The sequence below is a fragment of the Acanthopagrus latus genome, chromosome 3 (genome assembly GCF_904848185.1).
Source record: "Acanthopagrus latus isolate v.2019 chromosome 3, fAcaLat1.1, whole genome shotgun sequence".
Classification (NCBI taxonomy): domain Eukaryota; kingdom Metazoa; phylum Chordata; class Actinopteri; order Spariformes; family Sparidae; genus Acanthopagrus; species Acanthopagrus latus.
In genome coordinates, this window is record NC_051041.1 from 3,247,789 (window position 1) to 3,266,075 (window position 18,287).

The 18,287-nt window shown below is 42.1% G+C and overlaps 1 protein-coding gene across 1 annotated transcript; it reads left to right on the forward strand.

Moving 5' to 3' along the window:
• Positions 1-7,575: 7,575 nt before the first annotated feature.
• LOC119014311 (chitin synthase chs-2-like) lies at positions 7,576-17,991 on the forward strand. Its single transcript, XM_037089352.1, has 22 exons — positions 7,576-7,708; positions 8,680-8,815; positions 9,061-9,249; positions 9,329-10,208; positions 10,583-10,766; positions 11,040-11,129; positions 11,488-11,649; positions 12,121-12,295; positions 12,430-12,531; positions 12,703-12,844; positions 12,963-13,163; positions 13,717-13,832; positions 14,287-14,455; positions 14,612-14,791; positions 14,881-15,159; positions 15,237-15,417; positions 15,510-15,544; positions 15,632-15,696; positions 16,152-16,262; positions 16,349-16,563; positions 16,663-16,756; positions 17,225-17,991. Exons 1-22 carry the CDS (start codon positions 7,683-7,685, stop codon positions 17,342-17,344), a joined length of 3,852 nt encoding a protein of 1,283 aa, XP_036945247.1. The 5' UTR covers positions 7,576-7,682; the 3' UTR covers positions 17,345-17,991.
• Positions 17,992-18,287: the final 296 nt, after the last annotated feature.

Here is an 18,287-nt window from a genome sequence, read left to right on the forward strand (position 1 = left end):
TTGAGCTGCAACATGTTGTGTTTTTACTTGATGTGACTTTAATGGATGCGTAGATGAAGTGAAGAGGAGCAGAAGCCTCCACAAATACAGTAAATCCACCAGTTGATGCAGGAACAGGGAAACTTTAGATGACTGAAGAACGACTGAACAAGAGACTGGACTTAGAATACAAACTGAACCACTGAGGAGACGTGGAGTGAAGTGGACAAACACAGGTGAGAGTAATGAGTGGGAAAACACCACAAACAGGGAAGAAGCAGACAGACCGGACAAACACCGCGAGGAGAGAAGGATGAGATGAAGTGCAGGTGGAGGGAAACCATGCTGGGGACGACCGCAGGTGACGAGACTGAGCTAATCAGTGAGACACAAGGCAGGTGAGGAGGCCGCTGAAGATCACAGGAGGGAGAACTGAACTCTGGAAAAACAACAAGAGACTCCACAAACACCTAGAAAACACACAAACAAACTGGCCACGATGACAGGAGACGAGTCATGCGACACACTGATTCTGTGTGTTCAGCACCGCCGTGTTAGTTCGAGCTGTTTCAAATACTTTAAGTTGAATGTTAACAGCTCGACTTTTCAACACAGGAGGGAGAGAGCAGGAAGACGTCACTGTCTGATTAAGTTGAAGTGTGTAAATATAATCAGGAAAATACACATAAAGTATTAAAAGTAAAAGCACGTCGTTTGCTGAGTTGGAACTATTTAGTACAGAACTAACTGATGATTATTGTCAAAACTAAGCTGACTAATAAGATTAATCGTTCGGGTTTATTTGTATATTGTGTTGGACAGTTAGATTCATAACAACATCATATTTTAAAAACTCCCACAGAAAAATAATAAAAGCAACCCAGCTGAAATGTAGCGAAACTGGTTGAAAGTGACATGAAAAGCAAAGACTCAACTAAAAGTGCCGTATAGTTGAACCAAATCTGAATACCTTCATGCTGTTGTTACAGTCAGCGAGCTGTGACAGCTGTCAGTGTTAACACAGCGACGAACGCAGACAATTAAAATAGTTGTGTGGCGTGCAGGTATGTGCAGGTGAAGCCACGGCGGCAACAGGAACGACCACAAATAACTAAACGATAAAATAAACCCTGCAGCAAATGAAAAGACATCTTCAAGATATTATAGGATCAGAAGTAAAAGACTGTAGATACAGAACACACAAGGAAACGCAGAAATGTTGCAGGTTTCACACAAGAGCTTAATTTCCAGAGGACACTGAAGAGATGAACTCGACTCTGTAAGGACACTCCCACACAGGGGCTGAACAAAAATTATGGGTCCACAAATAAAAGAAATGTAACGTGTTTAACAGAAGCTTTGCATAGAAATGTGTAAATCGACATTCCTTTCCTTGTGTCACTCACCTCAGACGCTTCCCCGTATGACACTCTCATGATCAACCATGTTCATGTTTGTTGGTTTGTCAGCAGGATTTCACAAAAAGTACTGAACGGATTTCCTCAAAACTTGAAGGGAGGACGCGTCTCAGCCCAGAATAGACCCCGTCAACTTTTAGAGTGGATCTGGAAAAAAGGGACCAGGATGTTTTTTTTTATTTTATTAACATTGTGAGATGAGGTGTTTTTCAAAATGTTTTCATTAATTTCTCAGGGAATAATCCACGCGTCTTGTATTTCTGATATACAAAGCAGGGAAAACTGTGCAGCAGTAGCAGGGTTCAAATCTCGGTGGATCACTGACCCATTAATTTAAACCTGCAATGTTAAATATTACAATCTGTATCTCGGCGGACATCGAGCATTTTAGCTTTCTTCCTGCACACAGTGATTTGTGTGACCTTCAGATGGAAGATAAGAGGGTAGAAAGCAGGTTATTACAAATACTAGTGAGTACAAAGTCCCCAAGCACGACTCCAACGCCCCGCTCATAAATATATCAGGAGACACGACACAAAAAATTCTTTCAATCTTTTGTTTACATCCTTGTTTCACCAAGTACAAAGTCACCTGTGTGTCATTTACATCAGCTTGTAGCTGCCAGTTTGAGTCCATGATATCACGCCAGCCACCATCAATCAGCTGAAAATGTGTAATTTTATTCACTGATTTGGTTTTCAGTGTTTTCTGGCTTCCGCTCTGATGTCGTCTGGGTGCTCCAATTAAATGTGCATGTTCGATAATCATTGTTTTTCATAATCGGAGTAGCTGTGTGGAGTTAGACTGCGATACATCGTTAACAATATAATACAGCTGGTGTTTGCATTTGGCTCGTGAAATCTAACGGTGATTGGTTTTCTGTTTTTAGCTTCTGAGGGGGAAAAAAGTTAAACAAAGAAAAGACTGATGATGTTCACGTCTCCTACAAAACCAAGAAGCAACGCCGGCTTGTTTCAACTTACGTAACGTCTGTAAGTGAACTTGTTGAGGCACCGAAATCCAACCAGACGGACAGCATTTGTTAGAGAAAATGTATTACAAAATGCAGAAACATTATGTGCAATTATATGCGTAACCTGACATTTGAAATGTTTCCAAAAGTGGTGTGCTATTGATACACGAGTCCCTGTTATCATCCATATTCTTCCTATAAGATTGTCTACAGTGCTGTTTATAATAACCAGGAATGTACGTCTAATGGTGAACACAACAGATCAGTTCACTTTTTGTCATTTAACTTTTCACAATTAGTCTCATTTACAACAACTGACTCTAAAAAAAAACCCAAACAAACAAACATACACCTAAAACCAGCCATCTGTCTCATCAAGCTGTCAACATCCAAACAATCACAATTTCTCATTTCACAGGATTCTCAGTGTGAACTAAAAGTGCAGCTCTGTTTGTGCCTGTCACGTTTTACAGAATGAACTCGGTACCCAGTAGGAGACATGCTGCATGTTCAGGAGAGGTATGCAACACACATGTTCACACGCACACAGATGAACGTTAGTGCCTGTCAGTCTGTCAGATGTAATGAAACGTATGTTCAAAGCTGGGTGTGGAAGCAGAGTTGTGTACGCTTCCTGAAAACAGCTGAGTGAAGCTTCGCCGCTGAAGCTAAATGTTGTCGGCTAACTTGCAGCAACATGTTCAGCAGTTGTGTCATTAACGCTGTTTCTCTTTTTACGCTGACCAGCTTCACTCCAAGTCGACGATATCTCAGCGATCTGATGAGCAGATCGGCGGGTGTGATCTCTGCTCCAAAACACCCAGTGAAAAAAAGACAGAGAGCTGATAATAACGATGTGTGTCTGTACGTCTGTGTGCCACCGAGCATCGAGCCCGGCGGACGTAATGCATAGAAGCATTTGTGGACAGTTGTGATCCACAGAACCAAACACATATTTTATTCTATTTCTGCAGTGTTTTGGTAGATTCTGCCTGTTCGAGTGAGAATGTGTTGTTTAAAGTTATGATTATGATACGCTGGAGAACATCACGTTACGTTCATGCTGGAGTCTCCAGCACTTTTATAAACGTGTACAGAAAAAAACAGACTCAGCTTCTGTTGAAAACACGACCTGATGACGTCAGAAACCAAAGATGCAGCTACATGTGTACAAAGGGTGGTGATTTTTTTTCTTCAGCAAACCCAGCCGGGGAAAAGCATCGACAAAGAAATGAAAAAAATTGAAGGAAGTGAATTCCAGTATGAAGAGGTGGCCTGACGCTTAAGCCAGAAGTCAGATTTCCCCTCCCTGATAATTCCTGTCAAGTTCCTAATGCAGGTCGTATGACATTTTTCTCACCTGCTGAAATGCCTTTCGGGTGAGGCAGTTATGGTAACCAGTAGTCACGCTGGTGGCCCCTGACGAAGGCTAAAAATAAGCTCACACCAGAAGCAGATCGTAAAGAAAATGTTCAAAGCAGAAGCAGCCGAGGCCAAGAGTTAGATTTCAGGTTTCATCTCCACCAACACTGGATCCAACACCAGCAGTCTGTCACTCTGCTGAAGATGTTAGAGAAGTCTGAGCTCTTCAAAACAAAAACATACGCTGACATGTACATCTTCTCCACGCAAATCCAGCTCCATCAAGAAACGTATCCTGGAAACGTTTCCAGGTCCTGCTGGACAGCCTGAAGCCTGAAGACTGAGTTTAAACCAAAAATATGTTTATTGACAAAACTGGAAACGAACACATAAAGAAGTATAAGAGCCGAGTTAAAAAGACACATAAGCGTCTGCATCATGAACCAAACTGTTCTCTTCTTCTCCCTCCATGTTACTGCAGGAGATGTTGAGATGTAACACTGGTCAGTGCAGCTCTCAGTGAACCGGAGGATCAATGACACTGGTTTGTAGCTCAGGCGTCTGGTGACTCCTGGACAAAACACGCCATCGGTACCTCCAGTGACGGCTGAGAATAATAAATCTATTTTGATACTTTCTCCCTGACCCAGGAAATAATCGAGGCAGCTGACAGTGATTACATAAGAAATATTCACCTGCTGCTGCTGCTGCCAGGAGGAAGAAGGAACAAAAAATGAAAGATAACAAATTAACTCACCACATAAACCACAGAGGTTTATGTAACCTGCCCTCTGTGTTAGTGTGTCAACTGCCAGGATGCAGCGCCGAGCTGGACAGAGGAGTGAGTGCCCCAAAAATATGTTTATTGGCAAAACTGAAAGCGAAATAAACACATAAAGAAGTAAAGAGTTGAATAAAAAAGACACATAAGCGTCTGCATCATGAACCAAACTGTTCTCTTCTTCTCCCTCCATGTTTCTGCAGGAGATGTTGAGATGTAACACTGGTCAGCGCAGCTCTCAGTGAACCGGAGGATCAATGAAACTGGTTTGTAGCTCAGGCGTCTGATGACTCCTGGACAAAACACGCCATCGATACTTTCGGTGATGGCTGAGAATATTAAATCTGTTTTGATAAGATCTCCCTGAGCCAGAATCTGCATGTCCTTCTCTGGTAATTCTACATATAATACAGTTACAGGTGTGGCACTTTTCAGGGGAAGGTTTGTCTTTAATCCGGCCATCATCTGTTTCTAGAGAGCTCCTGCACGCTTCCATCACAGCGGATTACTCATCTCCAATCATGAGTCACTTTCATTTAAGAATCTGATTATTACAAATATCTGCATCAAATGACCCTCGACTGCAAGAACCTGCCGTTTGTACAGAGCACAGCGTACCTCACGGTCGATGTTGGACACTAACAGAGAAAACAGTTTCCATCTCATCTAATTAAGTCCTATTTATTAATGCCATGATTATGTTAGACAGGACTCTGTGTGTTACATAAGACCTGTAGCTTCTTGTGCTGTAGCCACAGCAGCACAGTTTTGACAGAGACAGAATTTTTAGTAACTTCTACTTAAAGAGAAAGTCCGACGGAAGCAGAGTCTACAGCTGAAGATAAACCAACTCTTGTCTTCTAGGTTATTATTAGTGGTGACCGGAGGCACTCTGTGGATGAAGGAGAATTTCTGCTGAAACAACAGCAGCAGTGACACAATCTCACAATCCTTCTGTCATCGACATGCTGAAGTTCAATCGCTGACAGTGACACAGTGACCCAGGATACACGACAAATAATCTCCTGCTGCTGCTGCCGGGAGGAGGAAGGAATAAAACAAAAGATAACCATCAAACTCGCCACATAAACCACCATGTAAACAGACTGATACTCAAACAACACATTTCCTATTTCCTCAGAAAACTGGTTTTGATGTCTGTGTTAGTGGGTGTTAGTGTTAGTGAAACTGATGACAGAAGGATATTAAATCCTGGCATCAGAGAATTTATCTGACCAGCATCATCTGTTTCTAGAAAACTCCTGTGTAGATTACTCATCTCCGTTCACGAGTCAGTGCCGTTTAATAATCCGATTAATACAAATATCTGCATCAAATTACCCTCGACTGCAAGAACCTGCCGTTTGTACAGAGCACAGCGTACCTCACGGTCAATGTTGGACACTAACAGAGAAAACAGTTTCCATCTCATCTAATTAAGTCCTATTTATTAATGCCATGATTATGTTAGGCAGGACTGTGTGTGTTACATAAGACCTGTAGCTTCTTGTGCTGTAGCCACAGCAGCACAGTTTTGACAGAGACCAACCTGCAAAAGAGAATTACAAATCTTACAAACTTTTACATGATGGAAGTCAAATCTGTATGTTTGGTTGTGGACCACAAAGAGTCCAATCCCTTTTTGTGTGTCACATGAAACTGTTCTGCAGGTGAGAATGTAACGTCCACTTTTGAACCCATCCAGAAAATCTAATGTTTGCATCTGCCTCAACTCTCTGTGTCTCCAGAGGATGTTTCAGACAGACGCTTTATATTTGTCTATAACTTGATTTCTCAATCTGCTTCTTTTACACGTGGTCACATTTTCTTCTAATTTCAAGCATTTCCACCTTGAAAATGTACAGTAAGAAAACCAGATTTTGATTGATTTTCTTATGGTCATTCATGCTCCCCAGAGGGTGATCCCTAATGAATCTGTTGCTTGCTCTGCACTTTTTCATCATGGATCACCGCTGAAAGCTCAAAATGTCCTCTTGACCAACACGTGTGGCAGGACAAGAACTAACCCAGACACTTGTGACACTTGCTGTGGACATTCATGCTCCCCAGAGGAGGATTCTTGCACTAACTTTCTCCCAGTGCCGCCATCAGGACAAACATCCACTCCTGGACAACAAATTTTACGATGTAATGCCTTGTGACTGTGCCCTGGCCACAAAGTCATGCTCCTCAGAATATTTGGAGACTCAATCAGAACGAATGTTATGTTCTGAGTCACAGCACATCATGTTCATACTGATTAATTGTCCGCAATGGTCTATAATTAGTGAAATACCATCTAGCCTTAATTACTTGTGTTGGCAAATTATGCCACAACACCCTGCCCGACATTGTTTCCTGGCTTTCCATTTGGTGGAATGACTCCATGTCAGTCCTATCTGACGTGGGATGTAATTAAGAACACATACTGTTACTATTAGTAGACTTTTCAGGTATTTCTACTTTAGTATTTATTTTTCTGACAACTTTTAACATTTAAACACAAATATTTGTACTTTCTCGTCCTTATATTTTTCAAAGCAGGCTCGTAAACGTTGTGTTACAGCAGACGCAGTGAGACAAAAGGAAGTAGGTGACGTAAGAAGACGTAAGCGCTCTGCTTGGATTTTTTGTATTTTCTCTCTTTGTTGCTGCTCGGGACGCTTTACCAACCCAACATGTGTCTATTTGACGTCCTGGGAATGAGACTCAACAATCAACTGTCTTTGTGGTGCGTTCAGGAACAGCTGGGACAAATCCTACTGATTCTACCTTTAACTTTAATAGGCTTTTATTTCTATTAATATGATGGGAGCTTCAGTTAGCTTTGACCACAAATGTCCTTCAGAGGGAGACTTTTTACTCTGATACTCTGATACGTGTCAGTACTCTACTACTTTAATGGAGTGAAGAGGTTTAATCAGTACTTTTATCAAATAACTGATAATTATAAGATCTTTAAATTCCTTGCTTAAAGCTGTATTTTCTTGTTGCCTATCAAAACAGTTACGCACTGCGAATTTTCCCTGAATGACACTCATGTGCTGGAACATTCACCTGCTCTGAGCAGTGTGGGCGGGGACGAGCGAGTGAAGGTGTGACTCACACAGGTGTGCTTTTAAAAACAGATGCTGCACCAGAAGGCATCCAGTCAATAGCAGCGACAACCATGGAGGAGAGAAGAGACCTGCCCAAGTGAGTCGACACAGAACATATTTGAATTTTTCAAGTTTACAGCTAGTGTCAAAACAATGTGGACATATTTAAACATTTGTCATTTTTATTTGGTAATTTGATATTTTTCTGCAGTCGCCAGTAAACAAGGTTAATTACTTACGCACCTGTAGCTGAAGTTGAAATAATACTTAATAATATGGAGACTCTTTGTCATTATATCTGCTTATGACTGGGATTAAATTAAAACATATTCATATAACAGCATAAGGGGAAATGATTACCTGAACAGATGTTGAGACTGTTTTTACTGTTGCACTCATGAGACGAAATAACAGATGATGTTCCAGCTGTTTTAAACCCGACACTGCAGGAAGAATCTGTCATAAAATTATCTTTTACTCCTGCAGTTTAGCTTCAGAGAACATGTTTAAAATGGCAGAACATACAGTCACCTGTGCGTAATGGTCTCTGCATCAGGACACTTTGCTTCATGTCGTCCTCGAAGCCGGTCGGTCTCATGCATCTGAAACGGATCTTTATAAAAGCACCGACAGATTATCAGCGTCTGATGTTGCTGTAAATTATTCTCCACTCTTATTGTTGTGACATTTATAATTAATCCAGCATTAATAATCCTATCAGACTTTTCCTAATACTTGTCTTGTCCAAATTACTGATGATTATTTATCAAAAAACTCAATATGGGGATATTTTAGTGTTTCACTTGACTGTTTAATCTGTGTTAATCTTAATTTGTATTCTGTGTTTTGTGAAATAATGCAAAACATTTATATAGATATATAACACTTCATCCATCTCAGTGTCTCTGACCCTCGGGTGTGCATTAAATACAGAGAAATCTTAAAAAATGTGCCATGAGAAGCAGTTAATCGTCAGTTATCACTATAGGCTGTAAAAAATCAACATCATGCATCCCGAGTATCTACCTGTCACATCAATTATCATCATCTGTCAATGTGTTTCTGAAGGAGGCCGTGGGACACCTGCCAGGAGGTCCCGATCATTGAAGATGAACAGACGCCGTGGAAAATGATCAAACTTCTGAAGTTCATCACTCTGTGTGTCGTCGCTGGGATTGTGTTTGGATTGGCTCTCTGCAGCAAGGTTTGCTATTTGCTTTATATGTATAATATGACTACAGCTCGAAATATTGGAGAACTGACCCTTGATACTTGTGATTTCTTTTCAAAGTGTGTGCTTTATAGACAGAAATGAGTGACTTTATTTGTTGAGGAGATTCTTGCACCCAGATATCACGGTTCATACCTGTTATCACTCGTAAAATCTAATTACCACAGGAGGATTACATGAAGTTACCTGACGTACAGTCACTTTTCACTTTTTTTCAGACTTCTTTCCTCCTCCTCATCACCTTGTCCAACGAAGGCACACAGACAATCCCAGACGAGCAGAAGCCGGTTGTTTTGCTGTGTATAGGCTGCTCTCTCATCACTTCCAGCGTCCTAATTTTTCTCAAAAGCACGTGGAAGGCGTGCTACAAAACATCAAAGCTGCCAAAAAGCACGACAACTGCCCTGGTAAGACTAGAGACAACATTTCTCAGTTTATCTCATCGTTGACTGTCTGGTTGAATTCCCTCCTGCTTCTCCTCTCCAGGTTCTGTTCTTTGAGTTCTTGGTGTCTCTGGGTGCAGCGATTCTCACCATCGTGGCGATGCCGCACTTAGACATCGTCACTAACGTGACGATACTGAACAGCGTAGCCGTCCTCGCCGCGCTCCTACAGGTGGTCACTCAGTGCATCGCCAAAGAACGGAACCGCTTCCTGCTGCCATCCATCACCGCCTTCATCCTCATTGTGCTCGGTTACGTCCTGTTCCTCGTTCTTTACATAATGAAAGATCCTTCTGATACCAAGATGGCCATTTGGGTGGGTCTGGCTGTTGGTGGGTCCTTCTTGGTGTCTTTAACTTGGTGGGAGAGCTACTTCAGACTGATCAGCCAGAACAGCAGCTCCATCTTCCTCAAGAACCTGTGCAAAGACATGACAAAGTGCCAGAACATCCTGCACATCCTGTCCAGCCTGCTCAGGATCGCCGTGACCGCCTGTGTCCTCGGAGCCTACGTCCCTCTTGGCCAAATGGACTGGGACGTAGTGAGGTCAATCCCAGCACGTGAAACAAGAATTATCGGCATCATCATCGGGGTCCAGCTCATCTCCTCTGCTCTCTGCCACTGGTTTGCATTGGCGGCCTGTAAGATGCACGCACTGAGGCGATGCTTCATCCTGCCTCTGTACCTCGCCTCTCTGGCCGTCATGGCTCTGCTCGTCGTCCCCGTTATCGTTTACTACCAGGACTACAGAACGAGTCTGAACGGCACTCAGAGCATCAACTTCACAGAATACTGCAATGTAGTTGTGGATGGAAGAGACCTCAGCTTGAACGGCAGCGTGTTCCCACATCTGGTTCTGGATGTGACACAAACTCTGTGCTTCCTGGACATGTCCAAGATAATGGACATCGGCCTTCTGACAGGTAATAAAGACCAACCAACACTCTAAACATACTCCACTCTATTACTACTATTAGCAGTTCACCTTTCATAATAGATTTTTTTTTTTAGGATACTCGTGTCAGTCGAGTATCCAGTACAGATAACTTAATTTGTTCAAGTATCAGGATCATCGGAGTAAAATGTTTCAATATTTGTACTACGTAACTTTTGATCAACCCCTATCAGTTTCAAGCTTAAATTAACAACCACCAGTTAGTCCCGCCCATTTTTTGTGAAGGTACCTCCCACTTTTGGTTAAAATCTGTAGTTGGTTGAACAGATACAGTTAATGGCGCACCTTTTCGGTATCCAGAGTCAGAATCATCATCTAACATGTTTGCTGATCTTCCCTCAGGTTCGTCAGTGTCCTGGTGGCTTGGCCTTGTGTTGGCCACCCTCCACCTGTGGTACCTCAATTTGTATCGTATCCAGAGAACCCAAGACCTGTTCATCAGGAGGCTGTACGAAGGGGCCTTCATCGAGCAGTCTCTGCTACTCAACACCCGCTTCGACATCCAGACCAAACACAAGACGAAGAAGTAAGTGTTGTGTCCTCGAAAGAAGAATTCAATTTTTTGTACTTTTTTTAAATTATATTGTCTATTTTGCTATTGGTCTTGTTCTTGTAATATCCAGAGACTGCTGTGACAGACACATTTCCCCATCTGTGGGACATTAAAGGATTTCTGATTCTGATTCTGATTCTGATTCTGATTCTCAAGGCTGTTTGAGTGACACTTTCTCTTCTCCAAACAAAACAGTTTTAACAAAGTTTTCTCAAATTTGCAAAATCTCGTCATGTCAAATTTTAGGCAACATGACAAGACGATGATGTATCTGTGCGCAACCATGTGGCACGAGACCTATGATGAGATGTTGAACATCATCATCTCAATATTCAGGTGAGTTACATGGAATCTTTTACATTTCTTTCCTCTAACTCTCTGTTCACTTCAACGCATCATCAACCAAAAGGAAATTGGCTAACGATATATTATCCTCTGTACCATATTCACATATTTTTGTCCCCATAAACCCAGTTTGGGGAAATGTTAATAGACTTCACAATCAGATTTGGTCATTCATGTTTTGTGAATGAGGCCCAAGTGAATATCAGCTACATTGCCATGTATATCGTATCCCAGCTGCTGGACCATCTCAAGACAGTTATTGTTCCTGACACAGTTGTTGAGGTAGTTGTTAACTTCCACAAAATGTTCTTTATCCCAGTGAATCTTTACGTTTCTCTGAACACCGCAGATTGGACAAGTACAGACCAAAAGTAGACCCAAACTTCAATGACATGACCTTCGAAGCCCACATCCTCTTCGATGACGCATTCCAAGATGTTAAGGGAAGTCAGGGGCGTCACCTCAACAAATACGCAGAGAACCTGGTGGAAGTCTTTACAGAAGTTTATGGGTAAGTTTACAGAGGGTCAAGGCTAATTATTTAACTTTAGTTTGAATGCATTTGAGGGGAATTATGGATAATTCCTATTTTGAGTCATTGCACACTGCCTTCACAACACTTCAAGACTGATTTCAACCAGATGTAGCAAGACGAAACATGATAAAAGACATAAGAAGGAAATGGACAGAAAAAACGTGATAGTGTCCCCTACAGCCCTCTGCCTGGATTTTCTTATTTTCACACCAACACAAAAATGTTGATAATTGACATCCTGGGAATGAAACTCAACAATCACCTAACTTTGGGGTCCGTTCAGCTCGAACAAACCCTGCCGATTCTGTTTTTAAGTTCAATAGTCTTTAAATCATTTTAATATGACACGAGCTTCAGTTAGTTCGCTATGACCGGACAGAAGAGGAAAACAGTTTTTAAGAAAGTTCAGATTACAATCAAAAGTTTTCTCTGATTTTCTGTCACCAGCATCTTCAAAAACATTGATGAGAAGTTCTTCAGAAAGCAGCAGCAGATCCCAGATCAGACGGTAGTGAGGACACCTTACGGAGGTTGCCTTGTGATCACCATGCCTCACGGGAACAATATCGTGGTTCACTTCAAGGACAAGGAGCTCATCCGCCACAAGAAGAGATGGTCTCAGGTGGGAAAATAATAAATCAGAGCCCAGAGGACACAATTAGAGTTCACTTCATGATTAGGAATTGTTTCAAACTCAACAACCCTTGAATCATTACAAATATTTGCTTTATTTAATTGTTATTTTTGGTTTTCCAGATCATGTACCTTTACTATCTTCTTGGCTGGAAACTCATGAACAAATATTACCAACGCTGGCAGAACAATGAAGACGAGCAGCAGCTGAAAGAAGAGCTCCAGGTGAGAGAAGAATAACATGCAACACTTTGGTGATTTCTGTTTTTTGAGTTTTGCAAACTTTACCTGACTTTCCAACGACACGGCCGTGAGCAGATGATGACTGATGTTTTTGTATTTGGGTGAACTGTTCCGTTCATGTTACACAATGGAAACTGTGCCTGTTCCCTTCAGAGAGAGAAGCACAACACCTACCTGCTGGCTTTAGACGGAGACACAGACTTCCAGCCGGCTGCTGTGATGCTGCTCATCGATCGTCTGAAAATGTACCCTCGTGTCGGGGCAGCGTGTGGCAGGATTCACCCCACAGGATCAGGTGGGCGCTTTGTACAAGCTGGAAAGCCAAAAATTACATTTACAGTTACAGTGACTAGCATTAGGCTGATAATTGTGTTTAGGTTTACAACAGCTCTGTGTTGTGGTTTGCGCTACAGGTCCTGCAGTGTGGTTCCAGAAGTTTGAGTACGCTGTCAGTCACTGGCTGCAGAAGACAGCGGAGCATGTGTTCGGCTGCGTGTTGTGCAGCCCGGGCTGCTTCAGTCTGTTCAGAGCAGCGGCGCTGATGGACGACAACGTTATGAAGCGATACGCCACCAAGTCCACGGAGGCAAGCCACTACATCCAGTACGACCAAGGTAACAGATGCTGTTCGATGGGACCTCCTCTTCCTTTAAAAAAGCAGGAAGAGTCATTGCTTTTGTGAATCTTGCTTTGGTGCCAGATTGTGTGAAGGCTGTTTTGTCATCGGCAGAAAAAACAAACTTAAGCCCAACATTTACACGTGATATGGCTTCTGATGTCTTGCACGGTACTTGGCAGTGGTATTCCGGTTTTATAAGCAGATGGCCTATTGTTCAGTTGGTTTTGCAAAATCTGACCTACTTCCTGAAACATCTCACAACATGCTGGTGTTTGTGATAAAAGGTAAGATTAGGTGAAAGGCATGGCACTTGGTGAGGTTGATTGGCTGATTTCTTCTGTTAGGACTTACTGGAGGCATTTCTTCAACAGAAGTCATAGGACATAGATATGTTGGGTTTTAGTGTGTTTTTCCCACTGACTTCAATACAACTGGTCCCAAAGCTAAATTCTGCGATGTAACGACCCTTCCGTCTTGATCGAGTTCCTTGTTTCTCACTCAGTCGTGGTGATAGCTTTCACAGTCGGTCTATCCATCACTCTCTGCAGGTGAGGATCGCTGGCTGTGCACTCTGCTGATGAAGCAGGGCTGGAGGGTGGAGTACAATGCAGCATCTGATGCTTACACCAACGCACCTGAGGACTTCAAGGAACTCTACAACCAGGTGAGTGTTGCAGCTGATCAGAACCTCCCGGCAAAGGATTCTTCTGATATCAGACTGACCCACTGATCCATATTCCATTGTCTATTTATATGAATTATAGAAACTTACATTTTAGAGATATAATATAGAACATTTCTGCATCCTCATGCCTAAAAATTACTGAAGCTATGGTTTGTATTTTGCTGATTTGTGTACTTGGATTATCCCAAATGTTTTGCGAGAATGTTCAAACCCAGAACATTTCTTGTAAATTGCTCTAGGGATGTTTAATTTGGTGGCCTTTCGTTATAACTCCCGGAAAACATCCTATTCAGGTATTAGAATCAGATCAGAACTGAAGAAAAGCAGATCGGCGCACCTCTAATATTTGCTTCCAAATTTCAGTGGTATCTATGAATATGGATCTCATTGCTTACAAGCTGTCAGATTTACAAAGATTATTTCACATCTCCAGCGTCGACGATGGGGACCGTCCACAATGGCCAATGTGGTGGATCTGCTCGGCTCCGCAAACGTAATTTCTAGGAAGAACCCATCCCTGTCCAAACCCTTCATGTTCTACCAGCTGTTTAACATGACGTCGGCCATCCTGGCCCCCGCCACCATCTGCCTTATGATTGCAGGTTGGTGTTATGTGTTTGAGGGATGTACAACCTTTAGGGAACTTTTGAGATCAACACCACTGTTTCATTTCTATGTATATGAATGCAAACATATAAAAGGAAGAAGACAGTTAACTCCTGTCTGTGTGGGTGTGCCTCCTCTATTGTGCTCTCCAGGTAGTTTTACCTTCATCTTCAGTATTGACGGCACCCTTTCACTGGTCCTGGCTGTGATTCCTCCTGCCATCTACTTGGGCCTTTCTTTCAAACTCAAAGCAGACACTCAGATCCACATTGCAGCTGTCATGAGTATCATATACGCATTCCTCATGTTGGTGGTGACAATGTCCATTATTGGTAAGTTATATTTAAACAAGTGTAACCTAATGCAGACCTTCAAGTTGCTTTAAATTCTAAAAACTCTCCATATTTCTATATTTCTTCAGGTACGATGGTGAAGGAAAAAACTATCCTGACGCCCAGCAGCCTTTTCGTCGTCATCATGGCCATCATTTACATCATAACTGCATTATTGCATCCTCAGGAAATCCAGCTAGTGTTCCACGGCTTTCTCTACATCCTCTGCATCCCCAGCGCCTACCTCCTGCTCACCATCTACTCCATGGTGAACATGAACAACGTGTCCTGGGGCACCCGGGAGACCAAACCTGCCGCCGGAGCCGAGAAGTCTCAAACCACCGCCCCACAAACAACCACCCAGAAAGGTAGACACCAGTTGAATATAATCATTACTAATCATTGTTTGTGACGACGTAACTAAATCTGATCTCCACCTTTGCAGCTAAAAGCACCTTCCATCGGCTCTTCTCGTGGCTCAAGTGTTGCAAGAAATCCAGCCGCGAATCTGTAGAAAGACAAGTCATTGTCAGCCAAGAGAACATGGACTCAGAGTCGGCACAGCCTGAGCTGCTGCCACAAAACACTATTGTGGAGGACATACGGATCCAGGAGGAAGCACAGAGGTGAGATCTGACGTTGGAACACCCACTGAATAGAAAGTGTCAGTTATACAAAGTGTGACATGATACTAAAAATGTATCCGATTGCGTTTCAGACAAGTGGAGCCTGACTTCAACCAAACTTTCCAATGTAAGTCCAAACAATTTGGCAAAAAAATGTCACACACTTGCTAATGTGATGTTATCTAACGCCCTCCTGTCTTGCTCCTTTTCCCAGGTTGGGTTGCACAACTCAAGAATGTGTCCAGTGATATGCAGCTACAGGAAGAGTCACTCGACAAGGTGTGTATGTCTCTAATTTTCAGGTTTGGCGTTATCATCCATCGATCAATACAGCAGGACCAGAGACACTTTCTCTTTCTTTCTCCATGTGGTCATCTCCGTTTTCAAAACCTGCCTACCCACAAAGCAGAATGAGTGTATTTTACGATGATATAACAAGGCAGTTGAATTCATCTTACTCCAGTAAAAGACAGAAACATGTATTCAGGAAGGAAAAATAGGTGTAAATATCTTGTTTCCTGACATTTGCTGAGTTTATTTTGTTTACTTATTGGACTAGCGAACCAAATGATATTAATCACGCTAACCTCAGTATAAACGGTACAGAGACATATTTGACATGATGTTTTAACTCAAATTCTGGTCACATCTTACATATTGCTCCTTTAAACAGCTTCAACATAAAGTGCATTCACACTATAATTAATTTAGAGGGTCTCTGTGTTCCTCTGCAGACGGAGGAGGACTTCTGGAAAGAACTTCAGGAGAAGTACCTGCAGCCTCTGGTCGACGACAAAGAGAAACAAAAGAAGATGGCCGATGACCTGCGGGAGCTGAGAAACAAGGTGTGTGTGCGGAACTGTAGCTCACATCTAACAGGAAACAACAGCACAGTTCATTTGATTAATCTCGTCTTTCTCATCACGCGCAGATAAACTTCGCTTTCTTCATCGCTAACGCGCTGTGGCTGGTGGCAACATTCACCCTCCAGTTCCTCAATGCCACCGTCTCCATCGTGATCCCCATTTTGGACCTCGATCTCATTGACACCGGACGAAAAGTACAGATCGATCCCATCGGCTTCATGTTCATTCTGGGGTTTGCTCTGTCGGTGCTGCTTCAGTTCTTCGGCATGCTGTACCACAGGTGAACACTCACAGCAAATTACATTTTGACTTGAACAATGTTGACATATCTGTCAGCCTTTCAAAAATGATCCGACTCTCTTGTTCTGCCTTCATCTAGAGTCTTAACTCTCATACATTACATTGCCTTCCTGGACACGGAGCCCAAAGAGCAAAAACCTGAAAGAGAAGAACTATACAAGGCGGGAATAAAGGTATTTACATTTTACTGCTACATGTTTCTGCTATCACTGTTGCTTCTTTTATCACACCTACTGTATCTGCTAGTCCATAAATTACTATTTTAACCACTTGAAATGACCCAAGAACTACTGATTATTTACGCAAAGTACTAAATGACCCAAAACTTATTTTTCTATACCATTCAGTTTATTAAAATTCAGTGAGTCACAAATTAATGTGGAGACTTGCCGTGCGATCCATCTCACTCCAGTTATTTAACTATGCTTCGTGTAGGCGGCTAACAGAAAAGAAGAAAAAAAATAAATTGCCCTGCACATACTTCCTTTAATTACCGAAACACACGGGGGCTGAATTTACATCTGTGAGTCGAGAAACGCCCTCGGGCCGCTGTGGTTAGACAGGAAGAATCAGTTCAGTCGCCTTGTGCTCCAGGTGTGGTGGTTTTCATGTGCACTGATGATCCTTCCATCTCCTCCCAGGTCGGCTCTGCGTCTCAAGCTGACACCAACTCCACCTACCAGGAATACTCTGAAGATGAAGGCAGTGATCCTGATGACATACTGTACATAAGAGGATCCGATGGAGCGACGAGAGTGTGAACACAGACTATCTGCCCAACAGACACATTTTAGCACTTATAAAATATCCACTGTATGTGAGATTTTTATCCAAACTGTATTATTTATTTTTAGATTTTAGGTAAGTTATTTATACATATATATATATCTTGCAGTGAAACAGTTGCAAAGTGACGAACTGTGGATGTATTGTGATGAATTTTGACGGAACAAGCGAGTCAGTGATGTGTTGTGTGTGCAAATGAAGGACCATCAGTATCATCATCAGTATGAAGGATCTGCATGCTGTAAATATTTAGTTTTTTAATTTTTCTTTTTTTAATGGAAAGAATGAAGCATTAGAAATAAAACATTTACAAATCCAGTGCTTACGTATAATGTTTTTTTCTAGACTGTGATATAAATGACAAGAAAACACATGTTGGTATATTTGTTTTGCGCTTATGTTTATCTGAGGGGTTCTAAATAAGCTGCTGGGGACATGATGTGCATCAGAGGAGCCACGTCGGTCGCTAAACTGTAACAAGCATCTGATTTCTGTTTGTATTTATTTGTGAATGAAGGAAAATGAAATGTAACTGAAGTAGATATCTGTTTCCTTGCTGTTATTTTAACTTCTACATCTGTGTGTTATATTGTGCTCTTGTTTCTCAATAAAACACCTTGTGAAAAAGCTTTTAAACCATTCTTTTTTCTCTTCGATTTACCACATTTCTGTTTATTTGCCCCCAAAACAGCTTAATTTACTGCACACTAGCCGTAAAGTAACATTAGTGACCGATGGCAAACATCAAGGTTGTGTATTCTCAGTGAGTTCAGCTGTCCACTCAGCAGAGACTTCAGCTCCAGTCAGCAATCAACATCACTGAACGTTAGAAAATGGAGGTCAGCTCTGCGGATCACTGCTGCAGTCAGGTTAATAAACAGGAGTGAAGATAAATCCACTTTTTAATCCCTAAAATAT

Excerpts from the sequence above, each read along its gene's own strand:
- LOC119014311 (XM_037089352.1), top strand. The coding sequence starts at position 7,683 with ATGGAGGAGAGAAGAGACCTGCCCAA. Across the intron at positions 12,532-12,702 it reads AGCTGAAAGAAGAGCTCCAG|AGAGAGAAGCACAACACCTA; the intron begins GTGAGAGAAGAA and ends TGTTCCCTTCAG. Across the intron at positions 15,418-15,509 it reads ATCCAGGAGGAAGCACAGAG|ACAAGTGGAGCCTGACTTCA; the intron begins GTGAGATCTGAC and ends ATTGCGTTTCAG.